Source organism: Electrophorus electricus, chromosome 1 (assembly GCF_013358815.1).
Source record: "Electrophorus electricus isolate fEleEle1 chromosome 1, fEleEle1.pri, whole genome shotgun sequence".
Classification (NCBI taxonomy): domain Eukaryota; kingdom Metazoa; phylum Chordata; class Actinopteri; order Gymnotiformes; family Gymnotidae; genus Electrophorus; species Electrophorus electricus.
Window position 1 is genome coordinate 26,393,684 of NC_049535.1, and position 26,464 is coordinate 26,420,147.

A 26,464-nucleotide genomic window follows, 5' to 3' on the forward strand; every position below is an offset into this window, starting at 1 on the left:
TTGTGTCTGTCGTCATCATCATCAGCAGTAGCACTGATTTCTTACTAGAGTGAAGGCAAAATCTTTCAGGGTTGTTCCTGATTAGTGAGGACCACATACTCTGAGCCACTGCTTGGCTCTCAGCCCAGCATCTACAAGGGACATCATCAGAGCTAGATGATTGGAGTCCTCCACTTAAACCCTTCAGTAATTAACTCTGATGTCATTAAGTAACAGAACATGTGCAAAAAAAAAAAAAAAAAAAAAAAAAAAAAAAAAAAAAAAAAAAGACATATGCACCAGTCATGGACACAGGCGTCTGGCCAATCACACTGTTGGATTTTGAAAAGATCTTATAGCTCCACAGGAGCATAATTATGAATAATTTGCATCCATGAAAACAAAGATGAGTACCCCCTGTACACTTTCATTGCGAAGTGCTATTCCAATGAAAAAAGAGGGAAAATGACAGCTAAGATACTGACACAGAAGCAGAGAAACACATGCAATATTACTGACATTAATGGACCCCTTACTCTAGTGATATGCTACCTGCCAGGGTCCTCTCTTAATGGTTCCCCTTCAGGGAAGGGAGAAGGAGGGAGATGGGGTGAGAAACATTGTCACCATATATTTCACCCAAATTGGAATTATCAGATTGGGAACTGCATGCACATAATTGTTCCATCAAACTCACAACCCAGATGGGTATTTTAAACATGGCCATAAATATATTTATGCACACTTCTAAGAGTACATGTATTCCTGTCCTGTTAATTTTATTTAGACTAAGACAAGCTTATGTGTATAGCATACGAAATGTCAAATCAAGGCAGGTGCAACAGTGTGGGGGATGTGATGGTGGCCTCAGGATCCTTGGTCATATACCCATTAACACAATTTAGCTACTGAGTTAGCACTCGAACTAAACTTAACATTAGCTAAAATTGCTAAGATTCTGTTCAGGCAATCAAGTCAAAACAAATTTTACTAACTGGAATGTGACCGTTTCTATAAGCAAGTACTGTTTTTTTTTCTGTACATTGGAAAAACAGCTTAATTGAGACTTGGCCTGAATTACATTTTGGATAAGTGTGTGTGAAATGGCCACTAAAAGTAGAAGAACAAAATTAAAGATTAAAAAAGAGGGACTGCATCTATATTTATTAATAGAGGTGAGAGGAAGCCTGAGGAGACAGCATGGGAAAGCATACAGAAGAAAATAAAAAGATTTTAATTATATAATCACCATTCAGTGAAATTATGGATCATTTTATTTAGAAACTTGTGCGCGCATGCGTTTGTATGTGTTTACATCTAAATGGTGTTAGGATGTCAATTAAAATGACCTGGGAATGGCATAGTTCAACCTGACAGTATCCTTATATTTGCAGACAATAAAGCATAAACATGGTCTAGGAGTTCATGTGAGGCACACATACACAAGAACTGCACTCAGTAGCACTGGGAAGAAGGTAAATCACTGACTTCTTGTTCATACCCGAAACCACCAGACCCCAGCTCTCTTGCTTATGCAGTATATGCATCTCAAATACTTTTATAAGTAGATGACAGTCTGTCACATAAACCTGTTGTTCCACATTCCCTTATGAATTGATCCATCACAAAAAAGAACAGGCGAAAATGACAAGCGTGGAGTAAGTCACTGATCACATGCTGACAGATGTGTACTACTGAGCCCAAGTCATTCCTTGTTTACAAATACCAATTCCAAATGCACCTCTAGATCTTGAAGCAAATTACATCCTGAAAAAACAGACAGTTTGTATAAAGAGAGATTGTTTTCTATAGTGTTAAATTAGATTTATTTCTCAGGGTGATTCCGGTCCCATAGGCTACCTCTCAAAGCCTTTTCATTAAATATAAGTGTTTTAGACCTCAGCGATTTTGAGCATGCCATGTCCATTGATCCCTTATAAAATCAAACACTGCAGGACAGATTCTTTTAAGTGAATCAATCAATCAATCAATCAATCAACAATTTGAATCCTCTCATCTTATTTTTGTTGAACCTTGATCTAGTTACACATAATTCTGAAGAACCTTTAAGACCAAAAGCCAAAACTCAGAGTGAAGAAGGCATGGGGACTGCAGGCCTGCGGTCTTGTGGGGATCAGGCACAGTAAATGTTCTGCAGCTTGTCTGCTCTTTGGATCCTGTGAGCACATGGGTTGTCACATCTAGACCAACTGGGCTCAACAGAGTGTGGAGTCTCCAGGACTCAGTCTGCTAGGTTGTGGTAACACACTGGTATTCAAGCTAAGATCAACAAACTGCGGCTGGCTGGAGGCCAATAAAGCTCTGACCTGTACAGGTTACTCATGGTGAACTGTAGTGTTTGGCAGGCACTCTGATCAAATTGGTTTCTCCTTTCTTTTGCACTTGAACCTTCTTTCTGTGTTCCTTCTTTTGAACATACATTACTGCCACATTATATACGTTACTGGTACAGAAAAGTAGTGGCAGTGTAGTACACATACATGGAAGGCACACACACGACTGGTTGGGTTTAGCTAGCTTCCTGTGCTCAACTCTGCTCGAATGCTCCCATTTGTGATTGCTACAAACACAGTGCAAATTGCCACACAGATTGAGGGGAGGAGAAATGGTCTTCTTTCTGTCTGCCTCTTTCCGTCTATCAGACAGGGATTTCTTGTCAGTCGGTAGCATACATGCAGCCACACTAAGGGCGTCATGCACAAAGAGAGGTACCAAAGCACATCTGTCCCTTCACCAGCTCCACTCTGCAGCAGAGTAGTGCAGGCTTTCCAAATGGGAGCGTGTTGTGCAAGCCCCCTCGCCAACTCCCAGACCACAGCTTGTGGGGAGAACTAGCCCAGGAGATATGCTGCAGTTGACTCGCTCACTAGTGATTTACCTTCCAGCTGCAACCAGACCCATGGCTAAGATCATCCCATTAACAGCACATTCTGCTCAATTCATAAATCGACGCCTCCTAAGCACCGGATGATTGTAAGCGTGTCAGAGTGGCATTGTACAAATGCTAGAGGATTTGGATTATGTGCAAGCAGTTTCTAGATTAGCTGTTTCCCAGTTTGGGTGAAATAGATGGTGATTCAAAATTTAACTCACCCCACCCCATCCCTTTCTCCCTCTCTGGCTGTTGTACTGAGAGGAGCTGAGGTCCTGCCCAATGCTCGTTTCTATGGAGATGCCATTGGCTCGATAAAAAAAAGGAGGAGAGAGAGAGAAAGAGTCAGACAGGGAGAGAAACACTTAGTTCTCCATAGACAAGGGTTCTTGGCAGTCTTTCAGAACCACACACAAAATGGTACTTATTTCCCCTCAGTTCCCCCCACTGACGCTTGCTGCCGGATATAAAGATGTGAAATGAATAATATTCACTCATGAAAGCCATTTAACTCAAAGGCACCTGTGGCAGAATGGATGAAATCACATCTAATGAAAGGCAGGTGTCCTGAGTAGCACATGGCTACAAGAGCTACCCCTTAAGTATTCACACAGTGAGATCACCAATGCTAACTCACTGTCAAAAGGCAAAAGACAGAAATGAATATTTTGCTTTTCATTTTTCTTAAAAATCTAAAAGTTTAAAAAAATGAACATGTCCCCGTTTTGCTACACCTACAGTAGAGAACAATATCCTGCACTTCTGTATTAAAATGTTCACTTTTACACTTTAGGGAATAGAGAGACAAATATTTATTAGAGTATAATGTCAAGAACTGACACTGCTATCCTTAGCTTCTGCAGTAATGTATTATTGACTCAGAGTTGTGTCTAAAGGTGAACATGTTCCATACACTCACACTGAATTGTGTCTGTAACTGCAGTGTACTTTCCTTTTCCACTCCTGATGCATTTACAAAGGTCCTTTTCAAGAACAAGGCTCCAGGCCAGGGAGGCAACAGTTTGACATTAAACATCCATGATTATTGTGGTATACCTCAGTGTATATGGTCTTAAACATAACCTCATCAACACCCAAACACACACACATCCAGCACAAGTGTACACACATGCATGCACTCTTGGACTCCCTTTCCTGCACCAACCTGGATCTCAACTACAGTACATTTAATATGCAGACTTAAACTCTCAAGATGCCATTCAAGGGCATACAAGTTCACATGCAGGCTGGTTATTTTGGGTGGGACTGCTGTTGTAGCTCCAGTCTGGTGGTCCCAGCCCACAGGAAGCCATTTACATCCTACAGGGCTAGACCAATCAAAGGGGAGGAAGAGGAAATGCACACACAATAGATCTGCACTCTGGCCTCAGAGGGCAACACAATACACACATGAATAAGGGTACAAGAAAGGGTCATTCTTGTTTTCTGTGATGAAATAAGGAGTCAGAGTCACACTGAGGACATCTCAACCAGAGCGAGTGCTGTGGGTCCCTGTGGAAACTGCAGTCTAACTGTTCACACTGATACGCTTCACAGAAAAGTCGAGATCAGGGGGCTCAAACTTACTGCTACCCTGCAACACGAAGTGGGCTTGCAGTAAACCTGTGGCAGCAAGGGATTGGAAAAAAAAAAAAAAAAAAAAAAAGTTACAAAAAACCTCCCCGCACTCATCCAATGTAGTCTATAACTGGTGTAATTTCTGATTTGTTCTGCCAGAGGTGGAACCACAACATCTAAAATATTCCCAAAGCTTTGTGTCCAGTACTTCTCTTTATAGTCCCTAAATGAATCTCTTACCACAAACACATACAATGTCTTGCTTTAGTAACCAGTGGAGCTGGGTTCAGCCTCTCCCTATGGAGTTCACAACACATTTCCTCTGGTAGCCAGCTGGGGTCAAGTCTTACAAACTGCTTTTTATCACGAGCATGTTTGGGTTGATGACTCGTATTCAATTCTCCCTCACATCCATGCAATTTGTTGCCACTTCCTGTGATGGGAATTTGCAAATCCATAGTTCCACTGGTCCATAGGTCGCAATTCTCATAAAGCTAACAAAATGCTGAGATAGCCAGATGCTATTTCCCAATTAAGTTTAAAAGGTCTTCTGTCCTGAGTGAAGATAGCAGCGAGATGGCAGATCTCTAGATCTCTACCTGGGGCGGGTTTCAGCAGGACTGCACGCTGACAAGACATGCTGCTAAAGAAGGGCTTTTACACACTGATTGGATGCAAATGCCATCAATCATTTATCAACAGATTGCAGTGTCATTGGAGCAGTCTGTAAGAAAACAATAGACAAAGACAATACTGGAACTATTTTTGGAGTTTGCCATGAATGCTGGACTTCTTAGTTTCGTATGTCAATTTGCCTGTCGGTCTGTTGAGCGAAGCCAAGCTGCGTGGCGTGGAAGGGGAGTTTCTCACCTCTCTCCCTCCTTCAGCCCAAATTTGTGAAACAGGCTCCTCTTTCTTCCGCCTTCTCACAATGGCCCGCTTTCATTCCTCTGAGACATGGCTCTACACCAGCTCCATTACTGGAGTAATGCCTTGTAAACAAACCTAAGGGAATGTCGAAAATGGGTTGCCCTGGGACTCTCTGGTTGCCTGTGTAAGGGGGTCTATCTTTACGTGTTACCAAGAGTGCACTTGTCAACCTCCATTAAAATCTGGGCAATGTGTATATACGTCTTACACGGTAAGCTTAAAGCCCACTACACAGTTTCGTCCTCAGTAATGCCTTCCCTCCTGGGTCATAGATAGGGAAATTCCCTTATTTTCTGGAGGCTATCCTCTGTTAAATGACCCAGCACATGCTGAAAATAATTACAGAAACAAGAGCAGGGGGTAGGCCAGTGCATTCCACCCCCTGCTCACTGGGACGTGCATTGACTGGTGAGTGAGGTGATTTTCAGCTGCCCTGCCTCATGTTGTCCTCTGCCTGACTCTATGAACAGAGGCAGCAGAGTTCAGAGAGGTGGCTGGAAGGCTGTGAAGCAGAGGAGGGCATTATCAGTCCACATCAGTTCCTCTTCGTACACCACACAATCAGTGTGTGCTGAGCTGATTTTAAGTCACCATGCAACCATAAACATTTAGACACTAGGGGGTTTCTTGGCCTTTTGCATTGTAAAAAGAAGTCAAAAAGTCCAAAAGTAAAAAAATATTCCTGTACCTACTTAACGTTTTCCAATTTTCTCTAGAGCAACTTCACAAGTTGACCAAAACAAACTTTTTGGCCTTAGATATGAATGATACCACAATAGCCAATGGAAACAAAAAAAAGGTAAATATATGGGAGGGCCTTCATACTGCAGCCAGTCATCTTTTCATACAGTATCTGCAGTAACATCTTAGCAGTGTGAAACACTAAGGGGGGGGCCCTCAAGATTTTCTTCAGGCCAAAGACCCAAAGATCTCTTCTTCTTTCACTTGGCAGTCATGTGCTCTACTGTGGGGGAAGCCAAGTTCTAAAGGGAACATCTTTGCATCTGCAAGGAAGCGTGAACTGTGGCAAATAAAGGAAGAAGGAGCAGAAGATGCGAAGGATGAAAGCCAAACGGCGGGGCTTCTCCCACATGAGCCAAATCCCGTTAGGAGGTCCAGTGCAGTGGGAGTGCTGGGCTTATTTCTGCCGTACCAGGCACGTCCCCCATCAACACACGTTTCCACACTGATAAAGGCGAGATGCATGGAGACACTGGTACCTTGGCACACAAGCTCTCCCTTGCACAGCTCACTCTGGCCTACACATTTGAGGCAACTGTCACAAAAGATTTTCCTGCTTGGCCAAAGTCCTCTCTGTGCACTTGTTTTCTCAGAAGTGTGTCTGAGGCAAAGCAATAAAGTATTTCAGCTCTTTGATACTTCATTTCAGTTTTTCGTTTAACAGGGCAAAGTTTGCAGTTTAACTGAGTATGAATGCTTTACAGAATGAATTACATTCTGTGCAGTCCTTTGAAACATGTTGGAAACATCTGTTTTTACTTTTATTTTATTTTAAAGTCATGCTCTCAAATTATTGAGAAGCAGTTATCTACTCTGGTTAATTCTACAAGGGTAAAAACACAAATGCTTTGGACTACCCATAATGGCACCAAAATCCTGAAGGATTTTGATTTCAATACAACAGCCCGTAGACCTTCAGAAGTCTGGTTTTACCTGTTTGTTTGTAAAGTAGCAAATCACATTACAGAACATGAAGACTATGTACTAGTCTTTATGTATTTTAGAATGAGAAATAATTAAAAAGACAAAACAATTTACATCAAATAAAAATATATTAAAAGACAAAAACCAGCAAACACCACTTGTGACAAATTTAGTCCCATCCACTTCTCAGCACCACAACAGTAGTTTTCTTGGGGGAGGGGGTGGAGAGCGAACATACGTGCGAAGTGATGACGTCATAAACCAAACTGATTGAATAAATAAATAATAAGTTTAATAAATCAACACAGACTAACAATACAGAATAGAATGAAGAACAAACAGGCTAACAGAAGAATAATATGATAACAGAGTGATGGCAAGAAATGGGCAACAAGGGAACAAAACATTAAGGAAAGACCAACAGAGAACAACAATAATCAAACATAACGGTGAGCATAAAGACAGACAAACGGGAACAACACAGAACTGGGCTACGTAAGATGAACAAACAAACAAACAAACAAATCTTGACGATGAAGATACAGAACTAAACAAGGGAAGCAACATACAGCAAGGGGTACCAAACACAGAAAACAAACGAGATCGGACTAAAAACACAATGATAGAGACCAAACGAGAACTGACCAGAAACCATGAGAGACAAAGACAATGACCAACAAACAAGACACAGAGTAACGGGGTTTTTAATAACACTACAATCAGGTACAAACTAGGAACAGCTGGCGTGAAAGGGGAGGAGACGCGGAACCACGGATATGAATGAAAATGCGGAAGCGATTTGGTTGCCATGACAACGGGGAATGCTCAGGTTTGTGGACGTGACGGTCATCAAAACAACACTCATTTTTAATGACAATTTATCTTTTATGTCAGACTTTAAGCCTCATCAACATGTCAGTGAACTACTGTATTATCTGCTTCACTAGAAAAGGTCAACTCCTTTGGTCTACATTTGGTCCTTTGGTCTGAGTGAAACAGATTCTGAATTCATCATCTTTCATGACATTAAAAATGCACTTTAAAGACTGTTCTCATACCATTTCATACAAGAAACACTTTAACAAAGTCTACACAATTAATCAGTATTTTACAATTTTACACTCAAAGCTCAGAAACCAAACTCAGCACTCAAATCACATTTACAAGCACTAAAACCAAAGTGCTAGGCCGCCTGTCATTTTGAGCTTCTTGTGCCATTGTGAGCAACTCTTCAGGACATATATAACAGCGGAGTCATGAAGCATACTGGTGAAATCAGAGCTGACCCAGCTCACCCCAAACACTTCCCTTTCCAACCAGGTGCATAGCTTACATTTTAAGTAAATGAGCACAGGCAGGACAACCTAGATACAGGTTACAAAACTGCAGAAAGCCTACACTAACCAAATACAAAATGTAAATGTAACCCAAGAAAAAACAAGACAAAAACAGTCAATATTTGATCAATCATCACTACTTTGTAAAAAGCATCAACAATGATGTTTAATGTGTTTAATGCAATAAGTCCTCAAATGTTTTACATAGCAATATAATTAATTTTAATTCTTACATTTAATTTAGAAAAACAGTTATTCTGCTTTTCCTCATTATAGAAAACGTATGATATTTAAAGACCTATAGTGCAATATGAATAATGAATAATGTCTGGATAATCAACCCCAAGGAATTTCCTCTGCACCCAAGGCACATGGCTCATCACAATAGTCCTTTGAGTGAAGATCTGATAGCAGTTAGAAAAAAGCTGAACTAGGGTGTACAGAAAACATCCCCTTAATAATACATGATTGCGTTTTCCAAAAACAGTGTTGACAGAGCAGATAAGAGTACTACCAACAGCTAAAGATGAATTATAGCCACTGGCCTAGCCTAGAGCCGAGGGTGGGGGCAGCAGTGTGGGAGTTATAGGCACCGGTTCTAGCCTATCCTTGACATTCACACACAAACATATGTATGCGCATGCCACAAACCCACCACCTTCATTGAAAAATTTATACTATGGATCAGCAACTGCACAAAGAAGACTGATTTGGTTCTTATAATGAAAGAAGGTAAAAGCAAAAACAAACATGAAACAAATGATTCTTTTGATTATTTAGCCAACCCAAACGAAACTGTTCTCCAAGTGCATAGAGGCATATGCCCCTCATGGAATTCCTACATTTGGGCTAGAACAAGTTAAAATTGCATATTACTTGTTTGAAGAACAAAAGTAGTGGGTTCATCATTCATTCTTCCAAAATTGTACATACTGACTAATATTAGGCCCAGAGACAGCTTGGTCCTTGCTCTCTAATTACTCAATGGTCTCCCAATCTCATCTTCTCTAACAGTTAAAGATCTTGGAGTGATTATTAATCCCAGTCTCTCATTCAAAGCTCATGTAAATAATATTTCTAGGACCGCCTTTCTCCACCTCAGGAACACTGCATAGATTAGGAACATACTCTCCTTACATGATGCAGAAAAGTTAGTCAATGCATTTTTTTTACTTCAAGATTAGACTACTGTAATTATACCTTACTATCAGGCTGTACTATGAAATGCCTAAACAAGCTCCAGCTAGTTCAAAATACAGCAGCCAGAGTGCTTACTAGAACTAGCAAATTTGATCACATCACTCCTTTCTTAGCTACTTTACATTGGCTTCCAGTAAAATTTAGTATTGTTTATAAAATACTAATGACCTACAAAGCACTGAATGGTCTTGCCCCTCAGTACCTTAGAGAACGTCTAGTGCATCACAACCCACCACGTCTGCTTAGATCAAAAGGTGCAGGCTCTTTACTAGTACTACAGCAGGGGGCAGTGCCTTTTCCTGTAAAGCTGTCCCACACTATGGAATAACCTTCAAGTAACGAGACTCAGACACAATCTCAAAATCTGTACAGTCAGGAATTTTATGAACTACTTCCCATCTTAGGTAAAGGTGTAGATCTGGGGTTCCATGGGCAATGAAAGTGATGCTGTCACTTCACCTCTCATGTGTCACTCAAGTTTGTTGACAGAGTGGCAGAGTGCTGATGTTCCAGGGTGTCCTCATGCCTGTGGTTCCTTCTGGCTCCATCCTTTTAGTTATGCTGCCATAGCTAGATCTGATGAAGCCCATCTTTGCACATAATAGTTCCCTAATTTACACACACTTGTACTTAGACGTGCCTAATAATCTATTCTCTGTTTGTGCCGAGGTACACCTACCCCTGATGTCATGATATTACAGAGCCTCAACCCGTCTCAGCTACCATGGCTACTCCTAACACCCACACACGTCTCCTGCTGTAGCTCACCACACCTCCACCCCAGTCAACTACTTCCCGGTTGCCCTTGATGGACGTTCTCATGTGGGATGGGTTTCGGACACATGCACACCATCGGGATCAGACTAGGACTTCTAGAAAACTGGATTAGACATTAATTGCTTATTTTTTCATTTGATTATTTATTTATTCATTTATTTTTCACTACTCATTCTACTCCTTATTGTCTATATTGTTACTATTGAGGTGTCTGTTGTCGGCCATAGGAGGATGGGCCCCCCCTCTAGTTTTTCCCTGCCACTGTCGCTCTTGGCTTGCTCACTGTGGGCTTAGACCTGGACATTTGTAAAGCTGCTTTGTGACAACATCTCTTGTAAAAAGCACTATATAAACAAATTTGACTTGACTTGATTAATAAATGGCTAGGTGTTCAGGGGTTAACTTTCAGGCTGTTAATACAATGGAAGTGAACTATGCTGCAGCATAACTCTTATTCCAATTCAGTCTCATTACAAGAGAGGGGTGGTATGATGAAATATCTAGAGTCAAAACTAATCAAGGAGCTATGCATGAGGTAAGGATATCATTAGTAAAAATTTTGAAAATTGAACAGCTCATCCTTTATGCATACGCACCTTCCCACAGGTTTTGCTCCTGTCGTTCCCACAGGAGGACGGGGAAGAGGAGTTGACGTCTTCATGGATGCGGTCCAACAGCCACAGCAAGAATTCCAGAGCATCATGCTGGGAATTCCCTCGGAACTGTGTGGCATATTTAGACACGATCATCTGGAATTGACAGACATGACATGGGTTACCCAATATTAGTTCCGTTTACGCAGTGTTTAGCAGTGTTCAATGAATAAATCACATTCAAACCACAAATATAACAACCAGGTTCCTATTTTGGGAAACACAGTTACCAAACTACTGTTTCCGGAATAAAACATTTACCACTCACAACCATTTATCCTGCGTGACCTGCCCATGAAGTCTCTTGAAGAACAGTGGTATTCACAAAAATCAGCTAGCTAGCTGACACAGTGACTGACAGCTTGTCAGGAACTGGAATGTAAATGGGACTAGCTGGAGTATGTAAACTGCATTCTGCTGCATGGATGAATTATGTTTACTTCGTGTTCATCATGGCTTTGTTAGCATTGGAAGTGTGCAATCACCACGTTACAGCAGTCACAAACCATTCAGCACAAGTCTGCGGCCAAAAATACATGGTCTAGTTTCATCACGCATGTATGTCAAGGCAAACACTATCAGCTCATTTCCCATGATGCTTTACAAGTATGTGAAATTTTAGACTGGGATGTAATGATGAATATTAGCATTTTTTCACAAAGCAAACACACAAAAACTGTGATCTAAAAAAAAATAAAGGCTGCATCAGTCCTTTTTTAACCTTAAAGCAGTGGTAGTTCAGTGGTTAAGGTACTTGACTAGTAAATCAAAAGGATTACCAATGCAAGCCCCACCATAGCCAAGTTCCACTGTTGGGTCCCTGAGCGGGACCCTCAGTTGTGTTCACTCAGAATTGTAAGTCACTTTGGATAAAAGCATCAACTAAAGGCCATAAATGTAAACAACCTGCACTTCATATTAGCAAAAGCCTTTCTTTAGTTATACCTATGAAAGCCATGTCTACTTTAGATGTCCATCTTGTTCCAAAGGATACTGGTTAAGTTTCTTAGCCATCATCCTGAAAACAGCCATCACAAAATATTTTAATTCTACTAGAATGAGCAATTCCAAGATAGATTTATGCAAGATTATCTCTAACATAGGGTTTGAGTGCAACAGCAGTTATAATGAGTAACGGAATGCAAACCAGACAAACAGGTTGACGGCAAACTTCAAGTGTATTTACAAGTTTTGGCGTTCAGATGCATAAATATACAAGAAACTGGAGCAATAGCTTCAGGAGTGGCCCACACACAAAAAAACAAAACAAAAACAAACAAAAAAACCCCCCCACACTAAAAGACCTCTGACTAAGCTAACAAAAAGAAACATACAATGACTACTCTGGTATAAACAGAAATAAAACCACACCCAAACAAAAAGGGATGCCACTCCCTACCACCAGTGTGTAACTATATACAGGAAAATATATACACAAGATACAAGAGACGTATATTAACCAGCAACCAAACCAATAAGGGACAAAGCGAACAGTAAATGGAGGGGAGAAGTCAAAGTCATACACACAAATCCAAGCAATCACAATAGCAAAAAGGAGACCCAAGTCATAACATTAGCAACAGCAATCTCTTCTCTAATGAAGACCATTTCCACATTAAAACTTCATTTTCAATGTAATACTCACTATTATAGCCTGTAGCTTTTGCTCCTTTCTTATCTGCACTGAAGTCATGTAAAAGGGTGCTGTGGGCTCGCTGAGCCACACCCAACTCCTTTGGCGACATGAGATCTGGCAATCTCAGGACCAGGGCACAACATTTTCTTCAGGCACTGCAAACACAGTTTGACAGATGTCATAAGGCCTGACCTTGTGTGGTTTGCCTTAGAATACAATTTGTTTGTTTGGTTTTTGTGGTCTTGGCTGTGCTTACCTTGTCTTTTTAATATCCTTAGTCAGCTTGTGTTTGTATATCTAGAACTGTAGATATGTAGATGGGATTCACTTGTGTGGTACATGTTCTAGTGTATGTTTATGTATATAGTTACTGAGTATAGGGAGTAGTGCCTGTTTTTTTGGGATCGGGTTATTGCCTGTTTATTGTCAGGGAGTTAGTGTATGACCGTATTTTAGTTTTGTCTTGAGAAGTGTAGTTAGATGTGGTGTTTCTTTTGTAGTGTGGGTTTTTGTTTGCTTGTTTGTTAATGTCAGGATTTAGCAACTCAGTGCCTGTGTGTTTATTTATACATTTTAATTTCTTTATTGAATATACCAAGTTCCACCTCATTTACTAGTCCACTGTTTAGTCATTACACATACCATTCTACTATCAGCGACCAGTCTTTCATCATCACATTGCTGTTGCAACATCACCACCTAGACATAATTGGGATTTTGTTTTTTCGGAGGGTGTGAGCCTCCACACAAACTTCAGTAAACAGCTATAAGGAAATGACAGAGCAGAAAAAGAACTGCAGGCTGAGAACATAATAATGCTAAATATCAGTCAAATAGCAGTGAAAAAAGGGCAAATACTTGAGTCATCACCAGAAAGAGGTGAGCTACTCTTGGCACTGCTGATGTACTGCCAATGGTATTTAGTCTTCAAAGGAGTTATTCAAGTGTATTTTGTTCAAGGTGAATGCTACACCCAAAGAGAGATCAGCAATTATGATAAATTATGATACAAGATATGACAGAGCTTGACTGATTCATTTCTCAGGGGAAGAGGACTAATGATGAGACTCTGCTCGGAGCAAGCATGAATATTCGGAGCAAGCATGAATAGAGCTTCAACACTGAAAAGGCCTTTGTGTTCTGCGTACCTTTAAAAATAAAGCATACTTGTACCATGGAGATAATTTCTGTAATTATTCTTTTGACTACAAGCAATGATGTAGGTATGTGAACAATGATGTGTGATACAACCTTGAAACTTTGGATGAAAACATGAACATTTCTGTTTATGTTAATTATGTTAAGTCTTTTTTTCCAAGCTGATTTCTGATAACCTAGTACAAACGGATTTAAAAAAAAAAACAAAAACAAAAAAAACCTAACCATTTTGGCTAGTTCCCTATAGTTTGTATATAGATTGATTGGATTAATTTATATAGTGTATAATTAGATTTTTATGTATTCATACTGTTTATGCTACTTTACTCTTTGTATGTGTACTAGGGCAATATATTAATCAATGGCCCTGTGAATGTCAAAGAAAAAAAATCCGTAGAATTTAACCTGGTCCCTCAGTAAATGCAGAAACTAAATGGTTTTTAAAGATTTAATTGTGTTTTTCACAGTATTGCACAAAATATTTGTCTTATGAAACTAACTTCTACAGTTTAATACCAAAGAAATTGATAAAGACGTGCAGCTAATGCTATGCTTTTGGTGTGGATAATAAAAGGTGCCAGCAATAAGCCACCATTTTTGGTGTCTGCAACTGAAAACGTCTCAAAAACATTCAACTTGTTGTCAAGTAATCACAGATATAACCAGAACTGTGTGGCCTCCTTGTTGTCTTGCAGGTGAAAACAGCACTCCAGATGAACTCTGTTGGAGAAGGATGCACACAGCAAATAAGGCTTACTTCAGCTGAAGTCCTGTCAATGTCCTCCCTCATCCAAAACTATTTTTTAGCATGCCATCCACACAGCCAACAAGCTGACACTAGGCACAAAGTACATCAAATGCCAGAGCAAACACAATTTAGCACCTCTTAGATTTGTTCCCATGAGGCCCCAAACGTTCACACAGTGGGATCCAGAAGGATTGCTTGTTCTCACTAAAAGCTACAGTGAATCCACTTCATAAAGAAAAAGAGGCGTCAAACACTTGCATAGCTACGTTTGAGTGAAGCTAAAATTAGAGATAGATGTCATGAGGACACTAGCATTTTTAAGCCAGGATTTAGCAGGTAGAGATTCTCTTTCATATGTTTAAAAAAATCCAATCATTTAAAATATTACAAAAGAGAATATAAAGGCTAACTAACCCAGGCTATTATCAGAAAACCTGCTATTTGCTGTCCATGGTATCATATTACCGAGCTCACAGCAGGAAATTATAGTGTTCAAGGTACTCTCCCAAGGGTGATGTACATCAATGCACCTTCTAATAGACAACAATATTAGGAGGTTAGGACTCAGTAATGTTTTCGTACATTTTCCAATAGTCAAATTGTGTCAAAACAGGGGAATTCCAAAATAAACTTTAGCCATCGGCAGACTGCTGCTGATATCCAAAACATTTCTGGGTAACAATACAAATACCACAGAAGCTTGGTGGCCTTCTCAGCATATAGTCACCTCAGTCAAGCACTACCATAGCCTAATGCTATAGCTATCTTTATGGAGAGGAATATCACTATAGAAGAACTGTATTCCTCTTAAAAAAAGGATAAAGATGGAGTTGAAGAGTCATGTTCTCCATAAGACACACCAACCTGTGTCATTCTCATGGTCATGCAGAAACTCCAGCTCAGCAGTATCATGTTTCAAGGATTTTCCAAACCACCTCATACTTGCAATAGAAAGGCAACAACAGCCATGTATCGGGCATCAGTGCACTACCAATTTTTGAGAACATTTATTGTAATTTTTAATGTTATTAACTGCTTATGTACATTATGTAAAGTTAATCATAGCCACATTTATTCTTTGCCCCCTCATAAGTGGCAGCTCTCATCACTGTTCATGAAGCCTGCCACTGGATGTTATCAGAGTTTCAACAAGCATCGTTACTCACCTCAGTTTTCGAATGCAACATGACAACCATGCACCGAGATCATATTTTGTCAGTGTTGCTACTCTGTTCAGTTTTTGTTTTTTTTGTTGCTTAGCATGTTTAAATTTAAAGGTTTGATCTCTATTTAGATTAAGTGGCAGTGAAGTGGTGAAAAGACAATGTGACGAAGGTAATTACACCAGAGGTGTGCAGCCAGGTCACTCTAGCCCTTCAAAGAGGGGGTAACAAAACATCAACTGGAAAAAAAAAAAAAAAATTTCATAAATAAAATAAAAAACAATCAACCTATTCATATATGGTACTTTACATATTCTTGCTGACATTCTGTGAGTGGTATGACTCAAAACTGCTCATTAGCATGGCTACAGGGGCTCGCTGCTGTTTACATACCCATTAGAGGTATGCCTAGCTAACAACTAGCCTTCAGCATGCACACCTCTTTTGTTTTGTAACCTGTTGAACTGTATTTCGGAATCCAATCAATAATTTAAGGTTTTGCATAATGTGATTTTTTTGGGGGGGGGTGGTATGCAAAAGGTGTACCCTTTTTATGCACTCCACACCACTGAGAAATGCTGTAAGGGAATGAATACAACTTTAACCAGAAACCTAGTAAATGCCATGCCAGCCTCAGATTGTTATAAACAGGTCACCTAGGTATTAAACAACTTTGTTTGAGTTTCTGTTCATAAGTAACACACTACACTCTTATCTGATTACAACTATGTCAAGAATTCATCGCCACAAATCATGTCCTAGACTATTTTAAACGGGAAAAACACTAACACTGCTAGGAATACAAGTCCCCCAAGTGGTTCAACCTCCCTTTTTACTCTGCCCTGACAAAACACCTGGTTTAACTCATCAACTAACTCTGAAACTCTTCATGAGCTGAACTAAATGTGTTGGTTTAGAGTAAACACTAAGCTGAACTGCTGTAGCCCCCCCAGTACTTGACTTGAACATTCCTGCTGGGAAGCTTCAAATATTATTAAGAAGCATGCTTCTAACATATTTCAGCTATTTTTTGCTATAAGCCACAGTTAAAAGTCACTCACTCCCCCCACCCCCTATTTTCAAATGCTCTCATTATGTCACTCAGTGCCTACTTTTGCTGATTAAAAATAGACTGTGCTTTATAAAAGTTGATACTGAAGCAAAACTCAGAATACAGGATGTTTTCCAGAAGCTGATACATTCTCCTGTTAAGAAGCTCATGATGTGCCATTTGTTGGCTTTCTCCTCTGTCATGAAGGGGCACAATGAATGATTGATAGAGTACACTGGCTTCACTAAATATTTTACTCAGTGGGAGGTGGAAATTACAGGGTAATTTAATTGTTTATAGACAAATCTCTTCATCTAATGCAAGGTATCTATTAGGCCTGTCATACACCTAAGAGTATGTGTTAATTCAGGCTGTATTTCAGACAGATGTGTGGTAATGTACAGGACAATTTTAGATATCCAAAATATGAATTAAATCAATCATGTGTTATGTTAAATTAATTTAGATAAGAAAGAATTAGGTGTGAATTAGTGTTACAGGGGCAATAAAGCATCCTAAAAAGACAGATAGAATATGACATTCTAGAAGCCACAAGTAAAAGAGGTTTTATATTTTATTGCTACTTTAGAGCCAAGCCTGACTCTTAGGTAGATCAACATGTAACTAGAATTTGATAGTCACAGCACTGGTCCAAACAATCTAGTCTTAATATATCAGTAAGAAAAGGAGCTAGGTCCTATCTCAGGTCTTAACTTAAAAACAAACAAACTGACAAAAAAAAAAACCCCACAACAACAACAGACACCTTCAGCCAGAACCTAACAGTGCAGCAAATTTTGTTCTCTGCTCTATGTATGAGAGACAGAGCTTGAGCTTTAGCAGGTGACAATTAGGTAAAGACATACATGTGCTTGGAGCAAAAACACATTCACACACTCATCTTCAACCTGAATTAGGCCTCTGCATCTCAAAAGAGTAGGTTTGCCCCCTGGTAATAAAGCACCTCTTCTATTTATGCAATGATTAATATTTCCAGAGGAATAACCCTATCTATATCATCCTGGTTCAGACTCTTCTGCTTTGAGTTGTGTGTTTCAGCCTTTATAGAGCCTAAGAAGACCAATGAAACCATTTTCCTCCCCAATCTGGCCTATTGTTGTCTCACTGGATGAACCCAAAGGAGCATAAGAATGTCATTTTTGTGCAAAAAGAGGGTCCCAACCTAGCATTATTTTTTATCTTATAATGCCAGTGTAAAACTGAAATCTCTGGCCCTACAGTCAGGTTACTACTCCATTGTGCCATACATAGTCCCAGACTGCACTGCTAATAATTTGTCACAAACATTCTGCAATTAGGCCTACATGTTGTGTGTTATTGCATGCTTTGGCTTTAGATCAACAGAATCTTGACAATCTAGAAGCATTGTTCACTAACAATGGAAAATTGGTCATAAACCTAGAATGGTCTTTTAACTACAAAACATTCACATAAAATCGAAATAATTATAACTGACATAAAAAGGTATGTATAGTAGATTTTTTGTTCAACATGAGTAATGATTCTAACTGTTAGAGTTGACTGGTCAAGGTTGGAGTTGCATGAACCTGCTGTGTTATGCAGTGAAAATACATGACTATCTACAGGACTTTTATTAATCTGAAGACCTGGACTGAGAAGCTATTCCTCCTTTTAAAGATATTCTCACACTGCATGTCACCACTAAAATATATTTGGTTTAGTTCTGAAAGAAAGGGTACAAACTGCAGACATTGTTCAATGCTCTGGGTACACAAAGACTACATGAATGTGAATAATGCAAGTTCAAGGCACCGAGTGCCTGTTCACCACCTGGTGACCTCACATTCATAAATTCATAGCACATCAGACAACACATTAACAACAAGGACTCGGGAGGAACTCTGTTGGTCAACAAACCGATACACTAAAGAAGATGAGCAGTCTACAACTTTCAATTTTTTACAAGATTACTTAAGCCCTGCAATATTGACAATTACATTATAATGTGCCAAGTGCAACACAAACGGCTGCTCTTTGCCACACAGCGAAAACCCTTTTCCTCATTGGACTTAAACATTACACAAGTCACGTGTGTAACACCCAACACCAAAACGTAGACAATAGGTTTGGCAAGTGACCTCACATTCAATGAAATACGCAGTATAGCCTAAAGTGAGTTTGTAGATATTACGATTAGCGGAAGTGATGAATTAAATGAATAAATGAAAATGTGGGGAAAAGAAGAGAGCTTACATTACCTTAAATTCCACTGAAAGTTGAGGCGTATATTCCAAAGTCCAGAGCGCCCTCACAAGTGCCGCGAGCTGCTCCGTCACTTCTCCTAAGGCTTGCGATGTCTCTTCGGTCTTTACCACCCCGTTAATTCTCCTTTGACTAATATCCGATTTGTACTGCTCCAAGCCGAGGTATTCGGCGAGCAAGTCTGTGTTGCTCAGGCACTGCACAACCGCATTCATAAAGCACGTGTTGCCGTGGTTTTTCAAACCCAAAACGCCGGGAGTCTTATCACCATACGACACTGGCAACCGCTCTTTTGCAGAGTAGCGAGACTGAAGCGTAAAACTTTTTATTAGACGTTCTCCGGTCATCCGGTTGTTCTCTTTCAAATTCCCCGAATTCGCACTAAGGATGCAAGGTGTTCCGTCTCGAAATCCACCGTCATCGTCTTCTGCGTCTAACGAGTCAGCGTTATCTGCACTGTGAGCCCAGGTGCCTAAACTTTTAAAAATCTTATTCACAAACGTTCCGACTGCTTTAAATGATTTCTTTCGAAATACCTTCCCAGATACCTGCTTTTTGTCCTTCTGCTTATTTGCCTTGGATTTTCTCGACGTCCCTTTCACTTTCTGGTCGCGTTTTTCCATATCTGTAATTAGTTACTTCTTCATGCGCGCAGACACTCACAATACTGAAGACAGTTCTCTCTACTTAGCCAGAAACTAAACCACCGAAAAGGAGGTGATAGCGTCGGCACGAAATACACGACGTTTTGGACATCCTATTCGTTTCTGTCACGTCCCATTACATCCAGACTCACGAACCATCCCCGCTCCGAAGGGATGAGTGACAATTCTCCCTCGTTTGTAGGCATACCGCCTGCTGTTATTATGGTAACTCCCACTACGCACTAAAAGTGGCGGGTATTTGTGCGCGCGCGTCTCATTACTGAGCGTGCAGTACTTGCGCTCCAGCACATAGCCTACACCCTCCCACTTTACTATACAATCAAGTCCTTTCAATAATCTGTGATTACTAGCGGAAAAAATCACAAATATTTAATAATTATGACCAGATCTGAAGCATGTTGTGATGGCATCAAAGCATAATTTAAAATTGGAAAACCAATTTGTTGTGTTAAAGGTCTTAACATCATTTTCCATATGCCATTCCACGTAACAATAGTACACTAATAACAACATGTATAATTATTTACTGTACAGGGTAAATAGCCATCTCTCTCTCTCTCTCTCTCTCTCTCTCTCTCTCTCTCTCTCTCTCTCTCTCTCTCTCTCTCACTCACACACACACACACACACACACACACACACACACACACACACACACACAATCAAATAAGGACAGCAACTGAATATATTTAATTCCCTTATTTTAAAGGTTTTCTGGTTTTACGATTTATGGAGCATAAATCATAGAGTAATTTATGGTACCCTGTGCCCTAAATGATTGCAGTGTAGAAAAAAGCTACAAAACGTAAAAATGCACAACTGGTATTGACTGAATGAAAAGTAATCCTTCTAGCTTTTACAAATTATAAATTAAGATCTTGAATCAACACTTTCTGTATAAAAAACAACTTTATTGACTTAGCTTACGGACCAGAACAACAATACACTGCTTTATTCTTGCAATTCCCTGCGAAAATTAACTTTATATAAAAAGCAACCAAGCAAGTAAGAAGAATAGTTTAGGAAAACATGGTGTAGTGTAGTCTGAGTGTAGTGCCCTATATGTACCTGTGCTAAGCACACACTTGTCTTTGGTGCAGATCTTTACGCGGTCATGTTAACACCGTGCATGGTCCCCCACATGTGCGATTTTATTCTCAGCAAAACAAGTCACAAAGTCACACTGTGAAATCAGTATCTGCTCCAGGTCTGGCTTCACTAGGTTGTCCCACAACATATATGAAGACAAACATTATCTTTTATATTAGTGCAAGATGTGATTACATTTATTTCTGCAGCTTCCGAATAGCCATCTGCACACCTGTCACAAAATGGTCTCCTTGGCAGGAAATGTACATGCCACTGAGGGAGCTAGAAAAGGATTCCTCTAGCTATGGCACAGTCAACATACACTACTCTGTATGCAATCTTTTTGGACACTACATACCAAATCAGCATGCAATGCAGCAAAATAGTGCTTTTTATGCTGAGAAGTTCGTTCATGTGTCTATTTTAACAAAGCATAAGCTTGCAATGTTTGCAGTACACTATTAGCTCAATCTAATTTATCTGTTTGAAGATTTATGAAAGCAATTTTGAAGCTAATTCTGTTTTAATAAACATTTGTGTGCATCAGCACTTGATGGCCATAAAGATCTTATTATTGGATTTGGAACCTTGCCTTTGTTCTTTTCCGAAGGTGTTTTATATATGCAAATGAAAGGAAGGATAACATCTATAAGGCAAGTGGCATGCACTGCTTAAAGACAGGTTTGTATGTGAGAAAGACCCATAATTGTCTCACTGTCTGGAAATAATATGCTTTCAGCTATAGACTCTCATTCACTGGGTTAATGGATATTTGGAGTTATCTTTGAGTCTCACATTCAGTTTAAATGTAGGCACTTCTTATTTTGTTCACATCTTTACAATAAATTAAGATTGATTTGAAAGAACATAGAGGAGCAGTTTTGGAACTTTGTAATCTGTAGTCTATCATAAAGCCCCATCATTTCTATATTTAATAATCACTGACTTGTCATACTCAGCACGTTTGAATGTACAAAGGAGTACAAAGGCGTCTTCCTGTATAAAAGTGAGAGATTGCCACTGTTTGTTTGGATAGATAACTATATTAATCAATTAAATCTTGATTCTACCAAAATGCAGCAATAAATAAAGCAATGAAAGCCGATAAATAAATGTGAACACTAGTGAAAAAGTGCTGTGTGGTCAAAAAGTGGTCAGTGTGGCCTAATTTAGGTCCTCTGAGACCTCCCAAAGCCCTGAGAATTATGAGTATAGCATGAAAAAACATTATTTCCTATCTTCCTATCTTTGAAGTTGATGTTTGTCTGATCTAGGCTCTATAACATGGCTAAGTAGAGCTGTTATTAGTCTAAAGTTGTTGAGCTGAGATGCATTTCTTGGGCTTTTCCAGAATACCTGAAGGTAATGAAAACGGAAATAGCATCTTGCTGCAATGGTTAGCACAAGAGCACTGTCTGCACCAAGAACAACAACACTGCCTGAACAGCTATGACAGCTTCCTACCTAAACAGCACTGTAGTGCAGCTCACAGTGATCATTCAGGCACTTTTGCTACACCTGTCCCAGTTAGCTGCTACGTACTGAAAAAAACGTCATGATAAACTAGTATGGACAGGATGTATCGTTAAACTGTATACCTGCTCAACCTTTTAAAAAAATTATTGTATACTAGAGATTACTCACAAATAATCGCTATTGTTCACCCCCTAAGGAATAACAGATAACAGATAACTGGATTGCAATTAAAGAAAATAAATGAAAAGTGCTTTAATGAATACTGGGTATTACTATGAGTTTTGAAGTATATTTAAACACTTAACATTTTGACAGGTAACCGATGTCGGATAAATACTGCTAATTTAATTTTCTAAGTCCCTTACACCAGTCGTTACTCCTTGGTAAATATCTTGTTCCACTTTTACAATTGGATAATGTATCCCACACCAGAAAGTACCTATCATTATGTTAATTTATTTAAGGTTAAAGCCCCCTCTAGCGGTGGTAAAAGATAGCATACATAAGTACTTTATTAAGTTAGTATTGACGTACATGCAAATATAGCGGTTACATGTGAATATACGTATATGCAGTGTACTATATACTGTAGCCTGCAGCCACTGTAGATGTGCTACGTGTAAATGTATTAACACAGCCACTAAAAGAACTGGCACAAAAGTATCAATTATCATTCATTCCTCCTCCTGCATCTCTGCAGGAGTTGTCTACTGTACTATATTATTTGTAAAAGATGTAATCAGCTTTATACTGGAGAAACAAAGAGAAGGCTTGGTGATCAGTTTGTTGAACACCTTTGTACCATCAAAATTAAGGCTTTGTCATTTCCAGTATCAAGGCATTTTAATACTAATGGACACTGCACTGATGGCATATCTATTTGCATTGCCAGTTGCTGATATGGCAGCAATTAAATTTGGAAACTCATCTACACTCCTGGAACTTTAGAATCCCATGGAATGAATGTTTTTATATATAAACTCCTCCTGCTACTAATTCAGAAGCACTTTGCTTGCCCAGCTAATGAAAGACCACTGTCCAAAACATCACTACAATTTTGAATTTCTCTCTCTCTCTGTATATATATATATATATATATATATATATATATATATATATATATATATATATATATAAAGGTGACATTTGCTCAAATACCAAGAGCAACATTCTTTTTACTAAGTACAGCTCAAACTAAGGGAAAGTTGAATCACTGACTGCACTGCTGTGACCAGTGACTTCTAGATTGTTTTTGAAGTTCATCTGTGCCAAGTCTATTTCCACACTCCACAAAGTCCTAATGTCCCTCTTTACATAAAGCAAGTAAAGACCCACCATATATGAACATTGCAACAATTAAAACAAGTATATGGGACTGTTTGAAAACAAAAATAAAAGCTGGTAAAGGTGCTGCAAATGAATACATAATACATATGTAAAAATGCATCCATGAGAGTAAAACAGACTGCAAATGGATGCGAAATTTGCCACATTAATATGCAATTGTACTGTAGTTCTGTAGCAATGTAGTACTGTAGTATTGTAGTATTATAGTACTAACTACTTTAGAATGTTGAGATCCCAGTTTTTCAGCTTGGACATTGGCATATTTCTCACAGATGTCCCAAGCAAAGGGTGACAATAATAGTTCATAAGCTCTGCTGAACAAGAGGCTCATCTTCAAAGTAATTTATATATTTCAAGGGTTTAAAATTGACTGATGTATGCTTACTGAATTCCAAAACCAAAATTTAAGTCTCAAATGATCTTTGTCAAGCACATAAACTACCAAGATAGTAATTAATAGTAATTAAGGGCACTTGTGGATTTGCAATAGACATTTGAATCATCTGGTGAAACATATAAAAACGTACAGGGAATACAGGTTACATTGAGCTCAAAAATCAAAACATTCTCCTCAAAGTGATTGTCTTACAGTGATCTTTTCACATGTAAAACTTTGAATACCATATTGCAACACACTGCCTGGACTTCTGCAAGCAATTCTGCAAACCTTTCCTTCTTTGCTTGCTAAGCTAGGCTGTTGCTGCTGGTACTACAACAAAAACAGGATAAAGGTGAAGGGTAATTTTACTTAATTTATGTAACTTCCTGAGCTCTCTCATCAGGATCAGCACAACGCTGGGTGGAGAGTTGTAATAAAATATACCCAGAGCTATGTGGTTATAATCTCTGGCAAGTTGCCAAAGACCTTTCTGTTGTGCTTGGTAAGCCAGATATAAAGCACTTGTTTAACTAAGACTGTAAGGTTAAAACGACTGTACAAAACTAAAACTAACAGTGGACAATGCTGAAACAAACTCTTGCTTGGTTTGTAAAAGAACCAATAACAAACTGTGCTGACCTCAGTGTGTTTTACTATGCTTTGAAGTTGCCTAGTCTGGCAATGTATCTGGTGGATCTTTCTTTCAGGTAAATCCAGCTCACACACTGTCAGTATGCCACCATAGAAGAGTGCTTATCTTGTGTGTAATAATAGAATCGGTTTTATAACGGCGGATCCAAGCCAGTTGAATGATAATAAGATTTTCCATGGACATTTTCCAGTATAATACAGCCAGAGGATAGAGCTTTTATGTGCCTGGGAAGTCCCTAAAATAGAAGCCCACCTACAGTATTCTTGTCACTCTTTGTTCACAAACCTAAAGCCAAGACATACTGGCAGCTCTTTGAGACAATATACTGTTGTCAGCAGATTTTACCATTAGCCCCTGCCAACAGTGTTTTGGTAAAAGTCTCTTCCACAGTGTGATTTTAACTTTCAACTTATTTCTCCCAGCCCTGGAAACATTGTCCATTTATACTGCCTCAGAAAATTGTCACTGAATCAGTGACATAAAGGGCAATACAGTAGACTGAGGATGGAGCAAAAAATAACTTACTCAAACATTACATACTTCCATGCAGACAGAAAAATGCTGTCACTTCTACTGACATGCTGTACAGCCAATCAGTGTCCATCTGACGGGGGACTCCTACACACTGCCCTCTGGTCTCCACAAAGCACAACAATATGCTATAGTTACAAAGAACCACCAATGTATCACCAATGTATCACTACTTTCGTCATTCACTCTATCACAGGTGTCCAAACTTTCCCAGTTACAGAGCGCATGATTCGTCCACAGTAAATAAGAATCTTTAATCCTAATGGAAACATCTAATTTAAAACTCGCCTGAATCAAATTCTATCCAAAGTTTCTCTCAAATCTTTTAAACATCACCTGTGAAAGCTGAATGTAACCCTAACATATAATCATGGGAGAGGTCACAGAGGGTGCTGCAGTAGTCTGGCATCATTCTGACCCCTTACTTACTACTACTAGCAGACCTTTACCTTTGAATAGCTGCAGGTGCCCATAGATGCTTGGTATAATCCCAGATTATAATAACATTTTGGACAGAGCCCACAGTTATATTAAAGAACTGCTCTACCTAGCAGGAGTCCACAAAGACAGTAAAAATGTGTTTGGCATTACAAAGATATGCAGAGATGCTATATTATTGATAACTATGAATTTTTTGGACTAATTTAAGGGTTAGTAAAATTAATTGGTGACTCAGCCTAATGGTTGTGTAAATAACAATCTTATAGTTCAGACTATCTGTAAGGTTTATTACTGAAGAACTGATCCAGTGGAACATTTAATAAAAAAATGCGCCAAATTTCTCAGATCCACTGGCATCTAATCTGTGATATCACAGACAGTGACTAAAAAATGTGAAAGAATGAAAACATTTTCATTGGGGACTTAAGGTAGTGTCCTGATCCTCCACCACCATTTGGGGGTGCTATGAAGAAGGAGACCTACTGTATTGGGATATGGAGTTAACTGAACTGGAATAAAACATTAGAGGTTAACCAATAATTAAAACCAGCACAGGAGATAAATCTGCACTGCACCAGGGCATAACATATGGTATTGTTTGTGTGGCCTTGTCAAACACAGTGGTTTCCAAATATAACTGAGAACGTAGCAAACAAACCATTTAAAAAGTCTTCAAATGTGGACTAAGCTGTCATATCCCTGCCCTTCCAGTAAAGGCATTTCCACTTTGTCAACACTGTCATTTTGTTGGGGCTACATTAATCTTGCCATGCATGAACTAATATTAATCTACCTCAGTGATTGATGTTAATTTGCATTTAGGAAAATATCTTCCCTTCAGTCCAAGACTTCAAAACCATAGGAACTGTGCA

General features: G+C 39.2%; 1 protein-coding gene across 1 annotated transcript in view; it reads right to left on the minus strand.

The window, feature by feature from the left end:
* The window catches only part of usp43b (ubiquitin specific peptidase 43b), a 63,905-nt gene extending 44,048 nt beyond the window's left edge, over positions 1-19,857 (minus strand). The window contains exons 1-2 of the mRNA XM_027003396.2: positions 19,009-19,857; positions 10,956-11,108 (exon numbers count right to left, since the gene is read on the minus strand). Of these exons, the coding sequence (XP_026859197.2) occupies positions 10,956-11,108; positions 19,009-19,635 (780 nt within the window). The 5' untranslated portion in view covers positions 19,636-19,857. The remainder of the gene's footprint in view (positions 1-10,955; positions 11,109-19,008) is intronic.
* Positions 19,858-26,464: the final 6,607 nt, after the last annotated feature.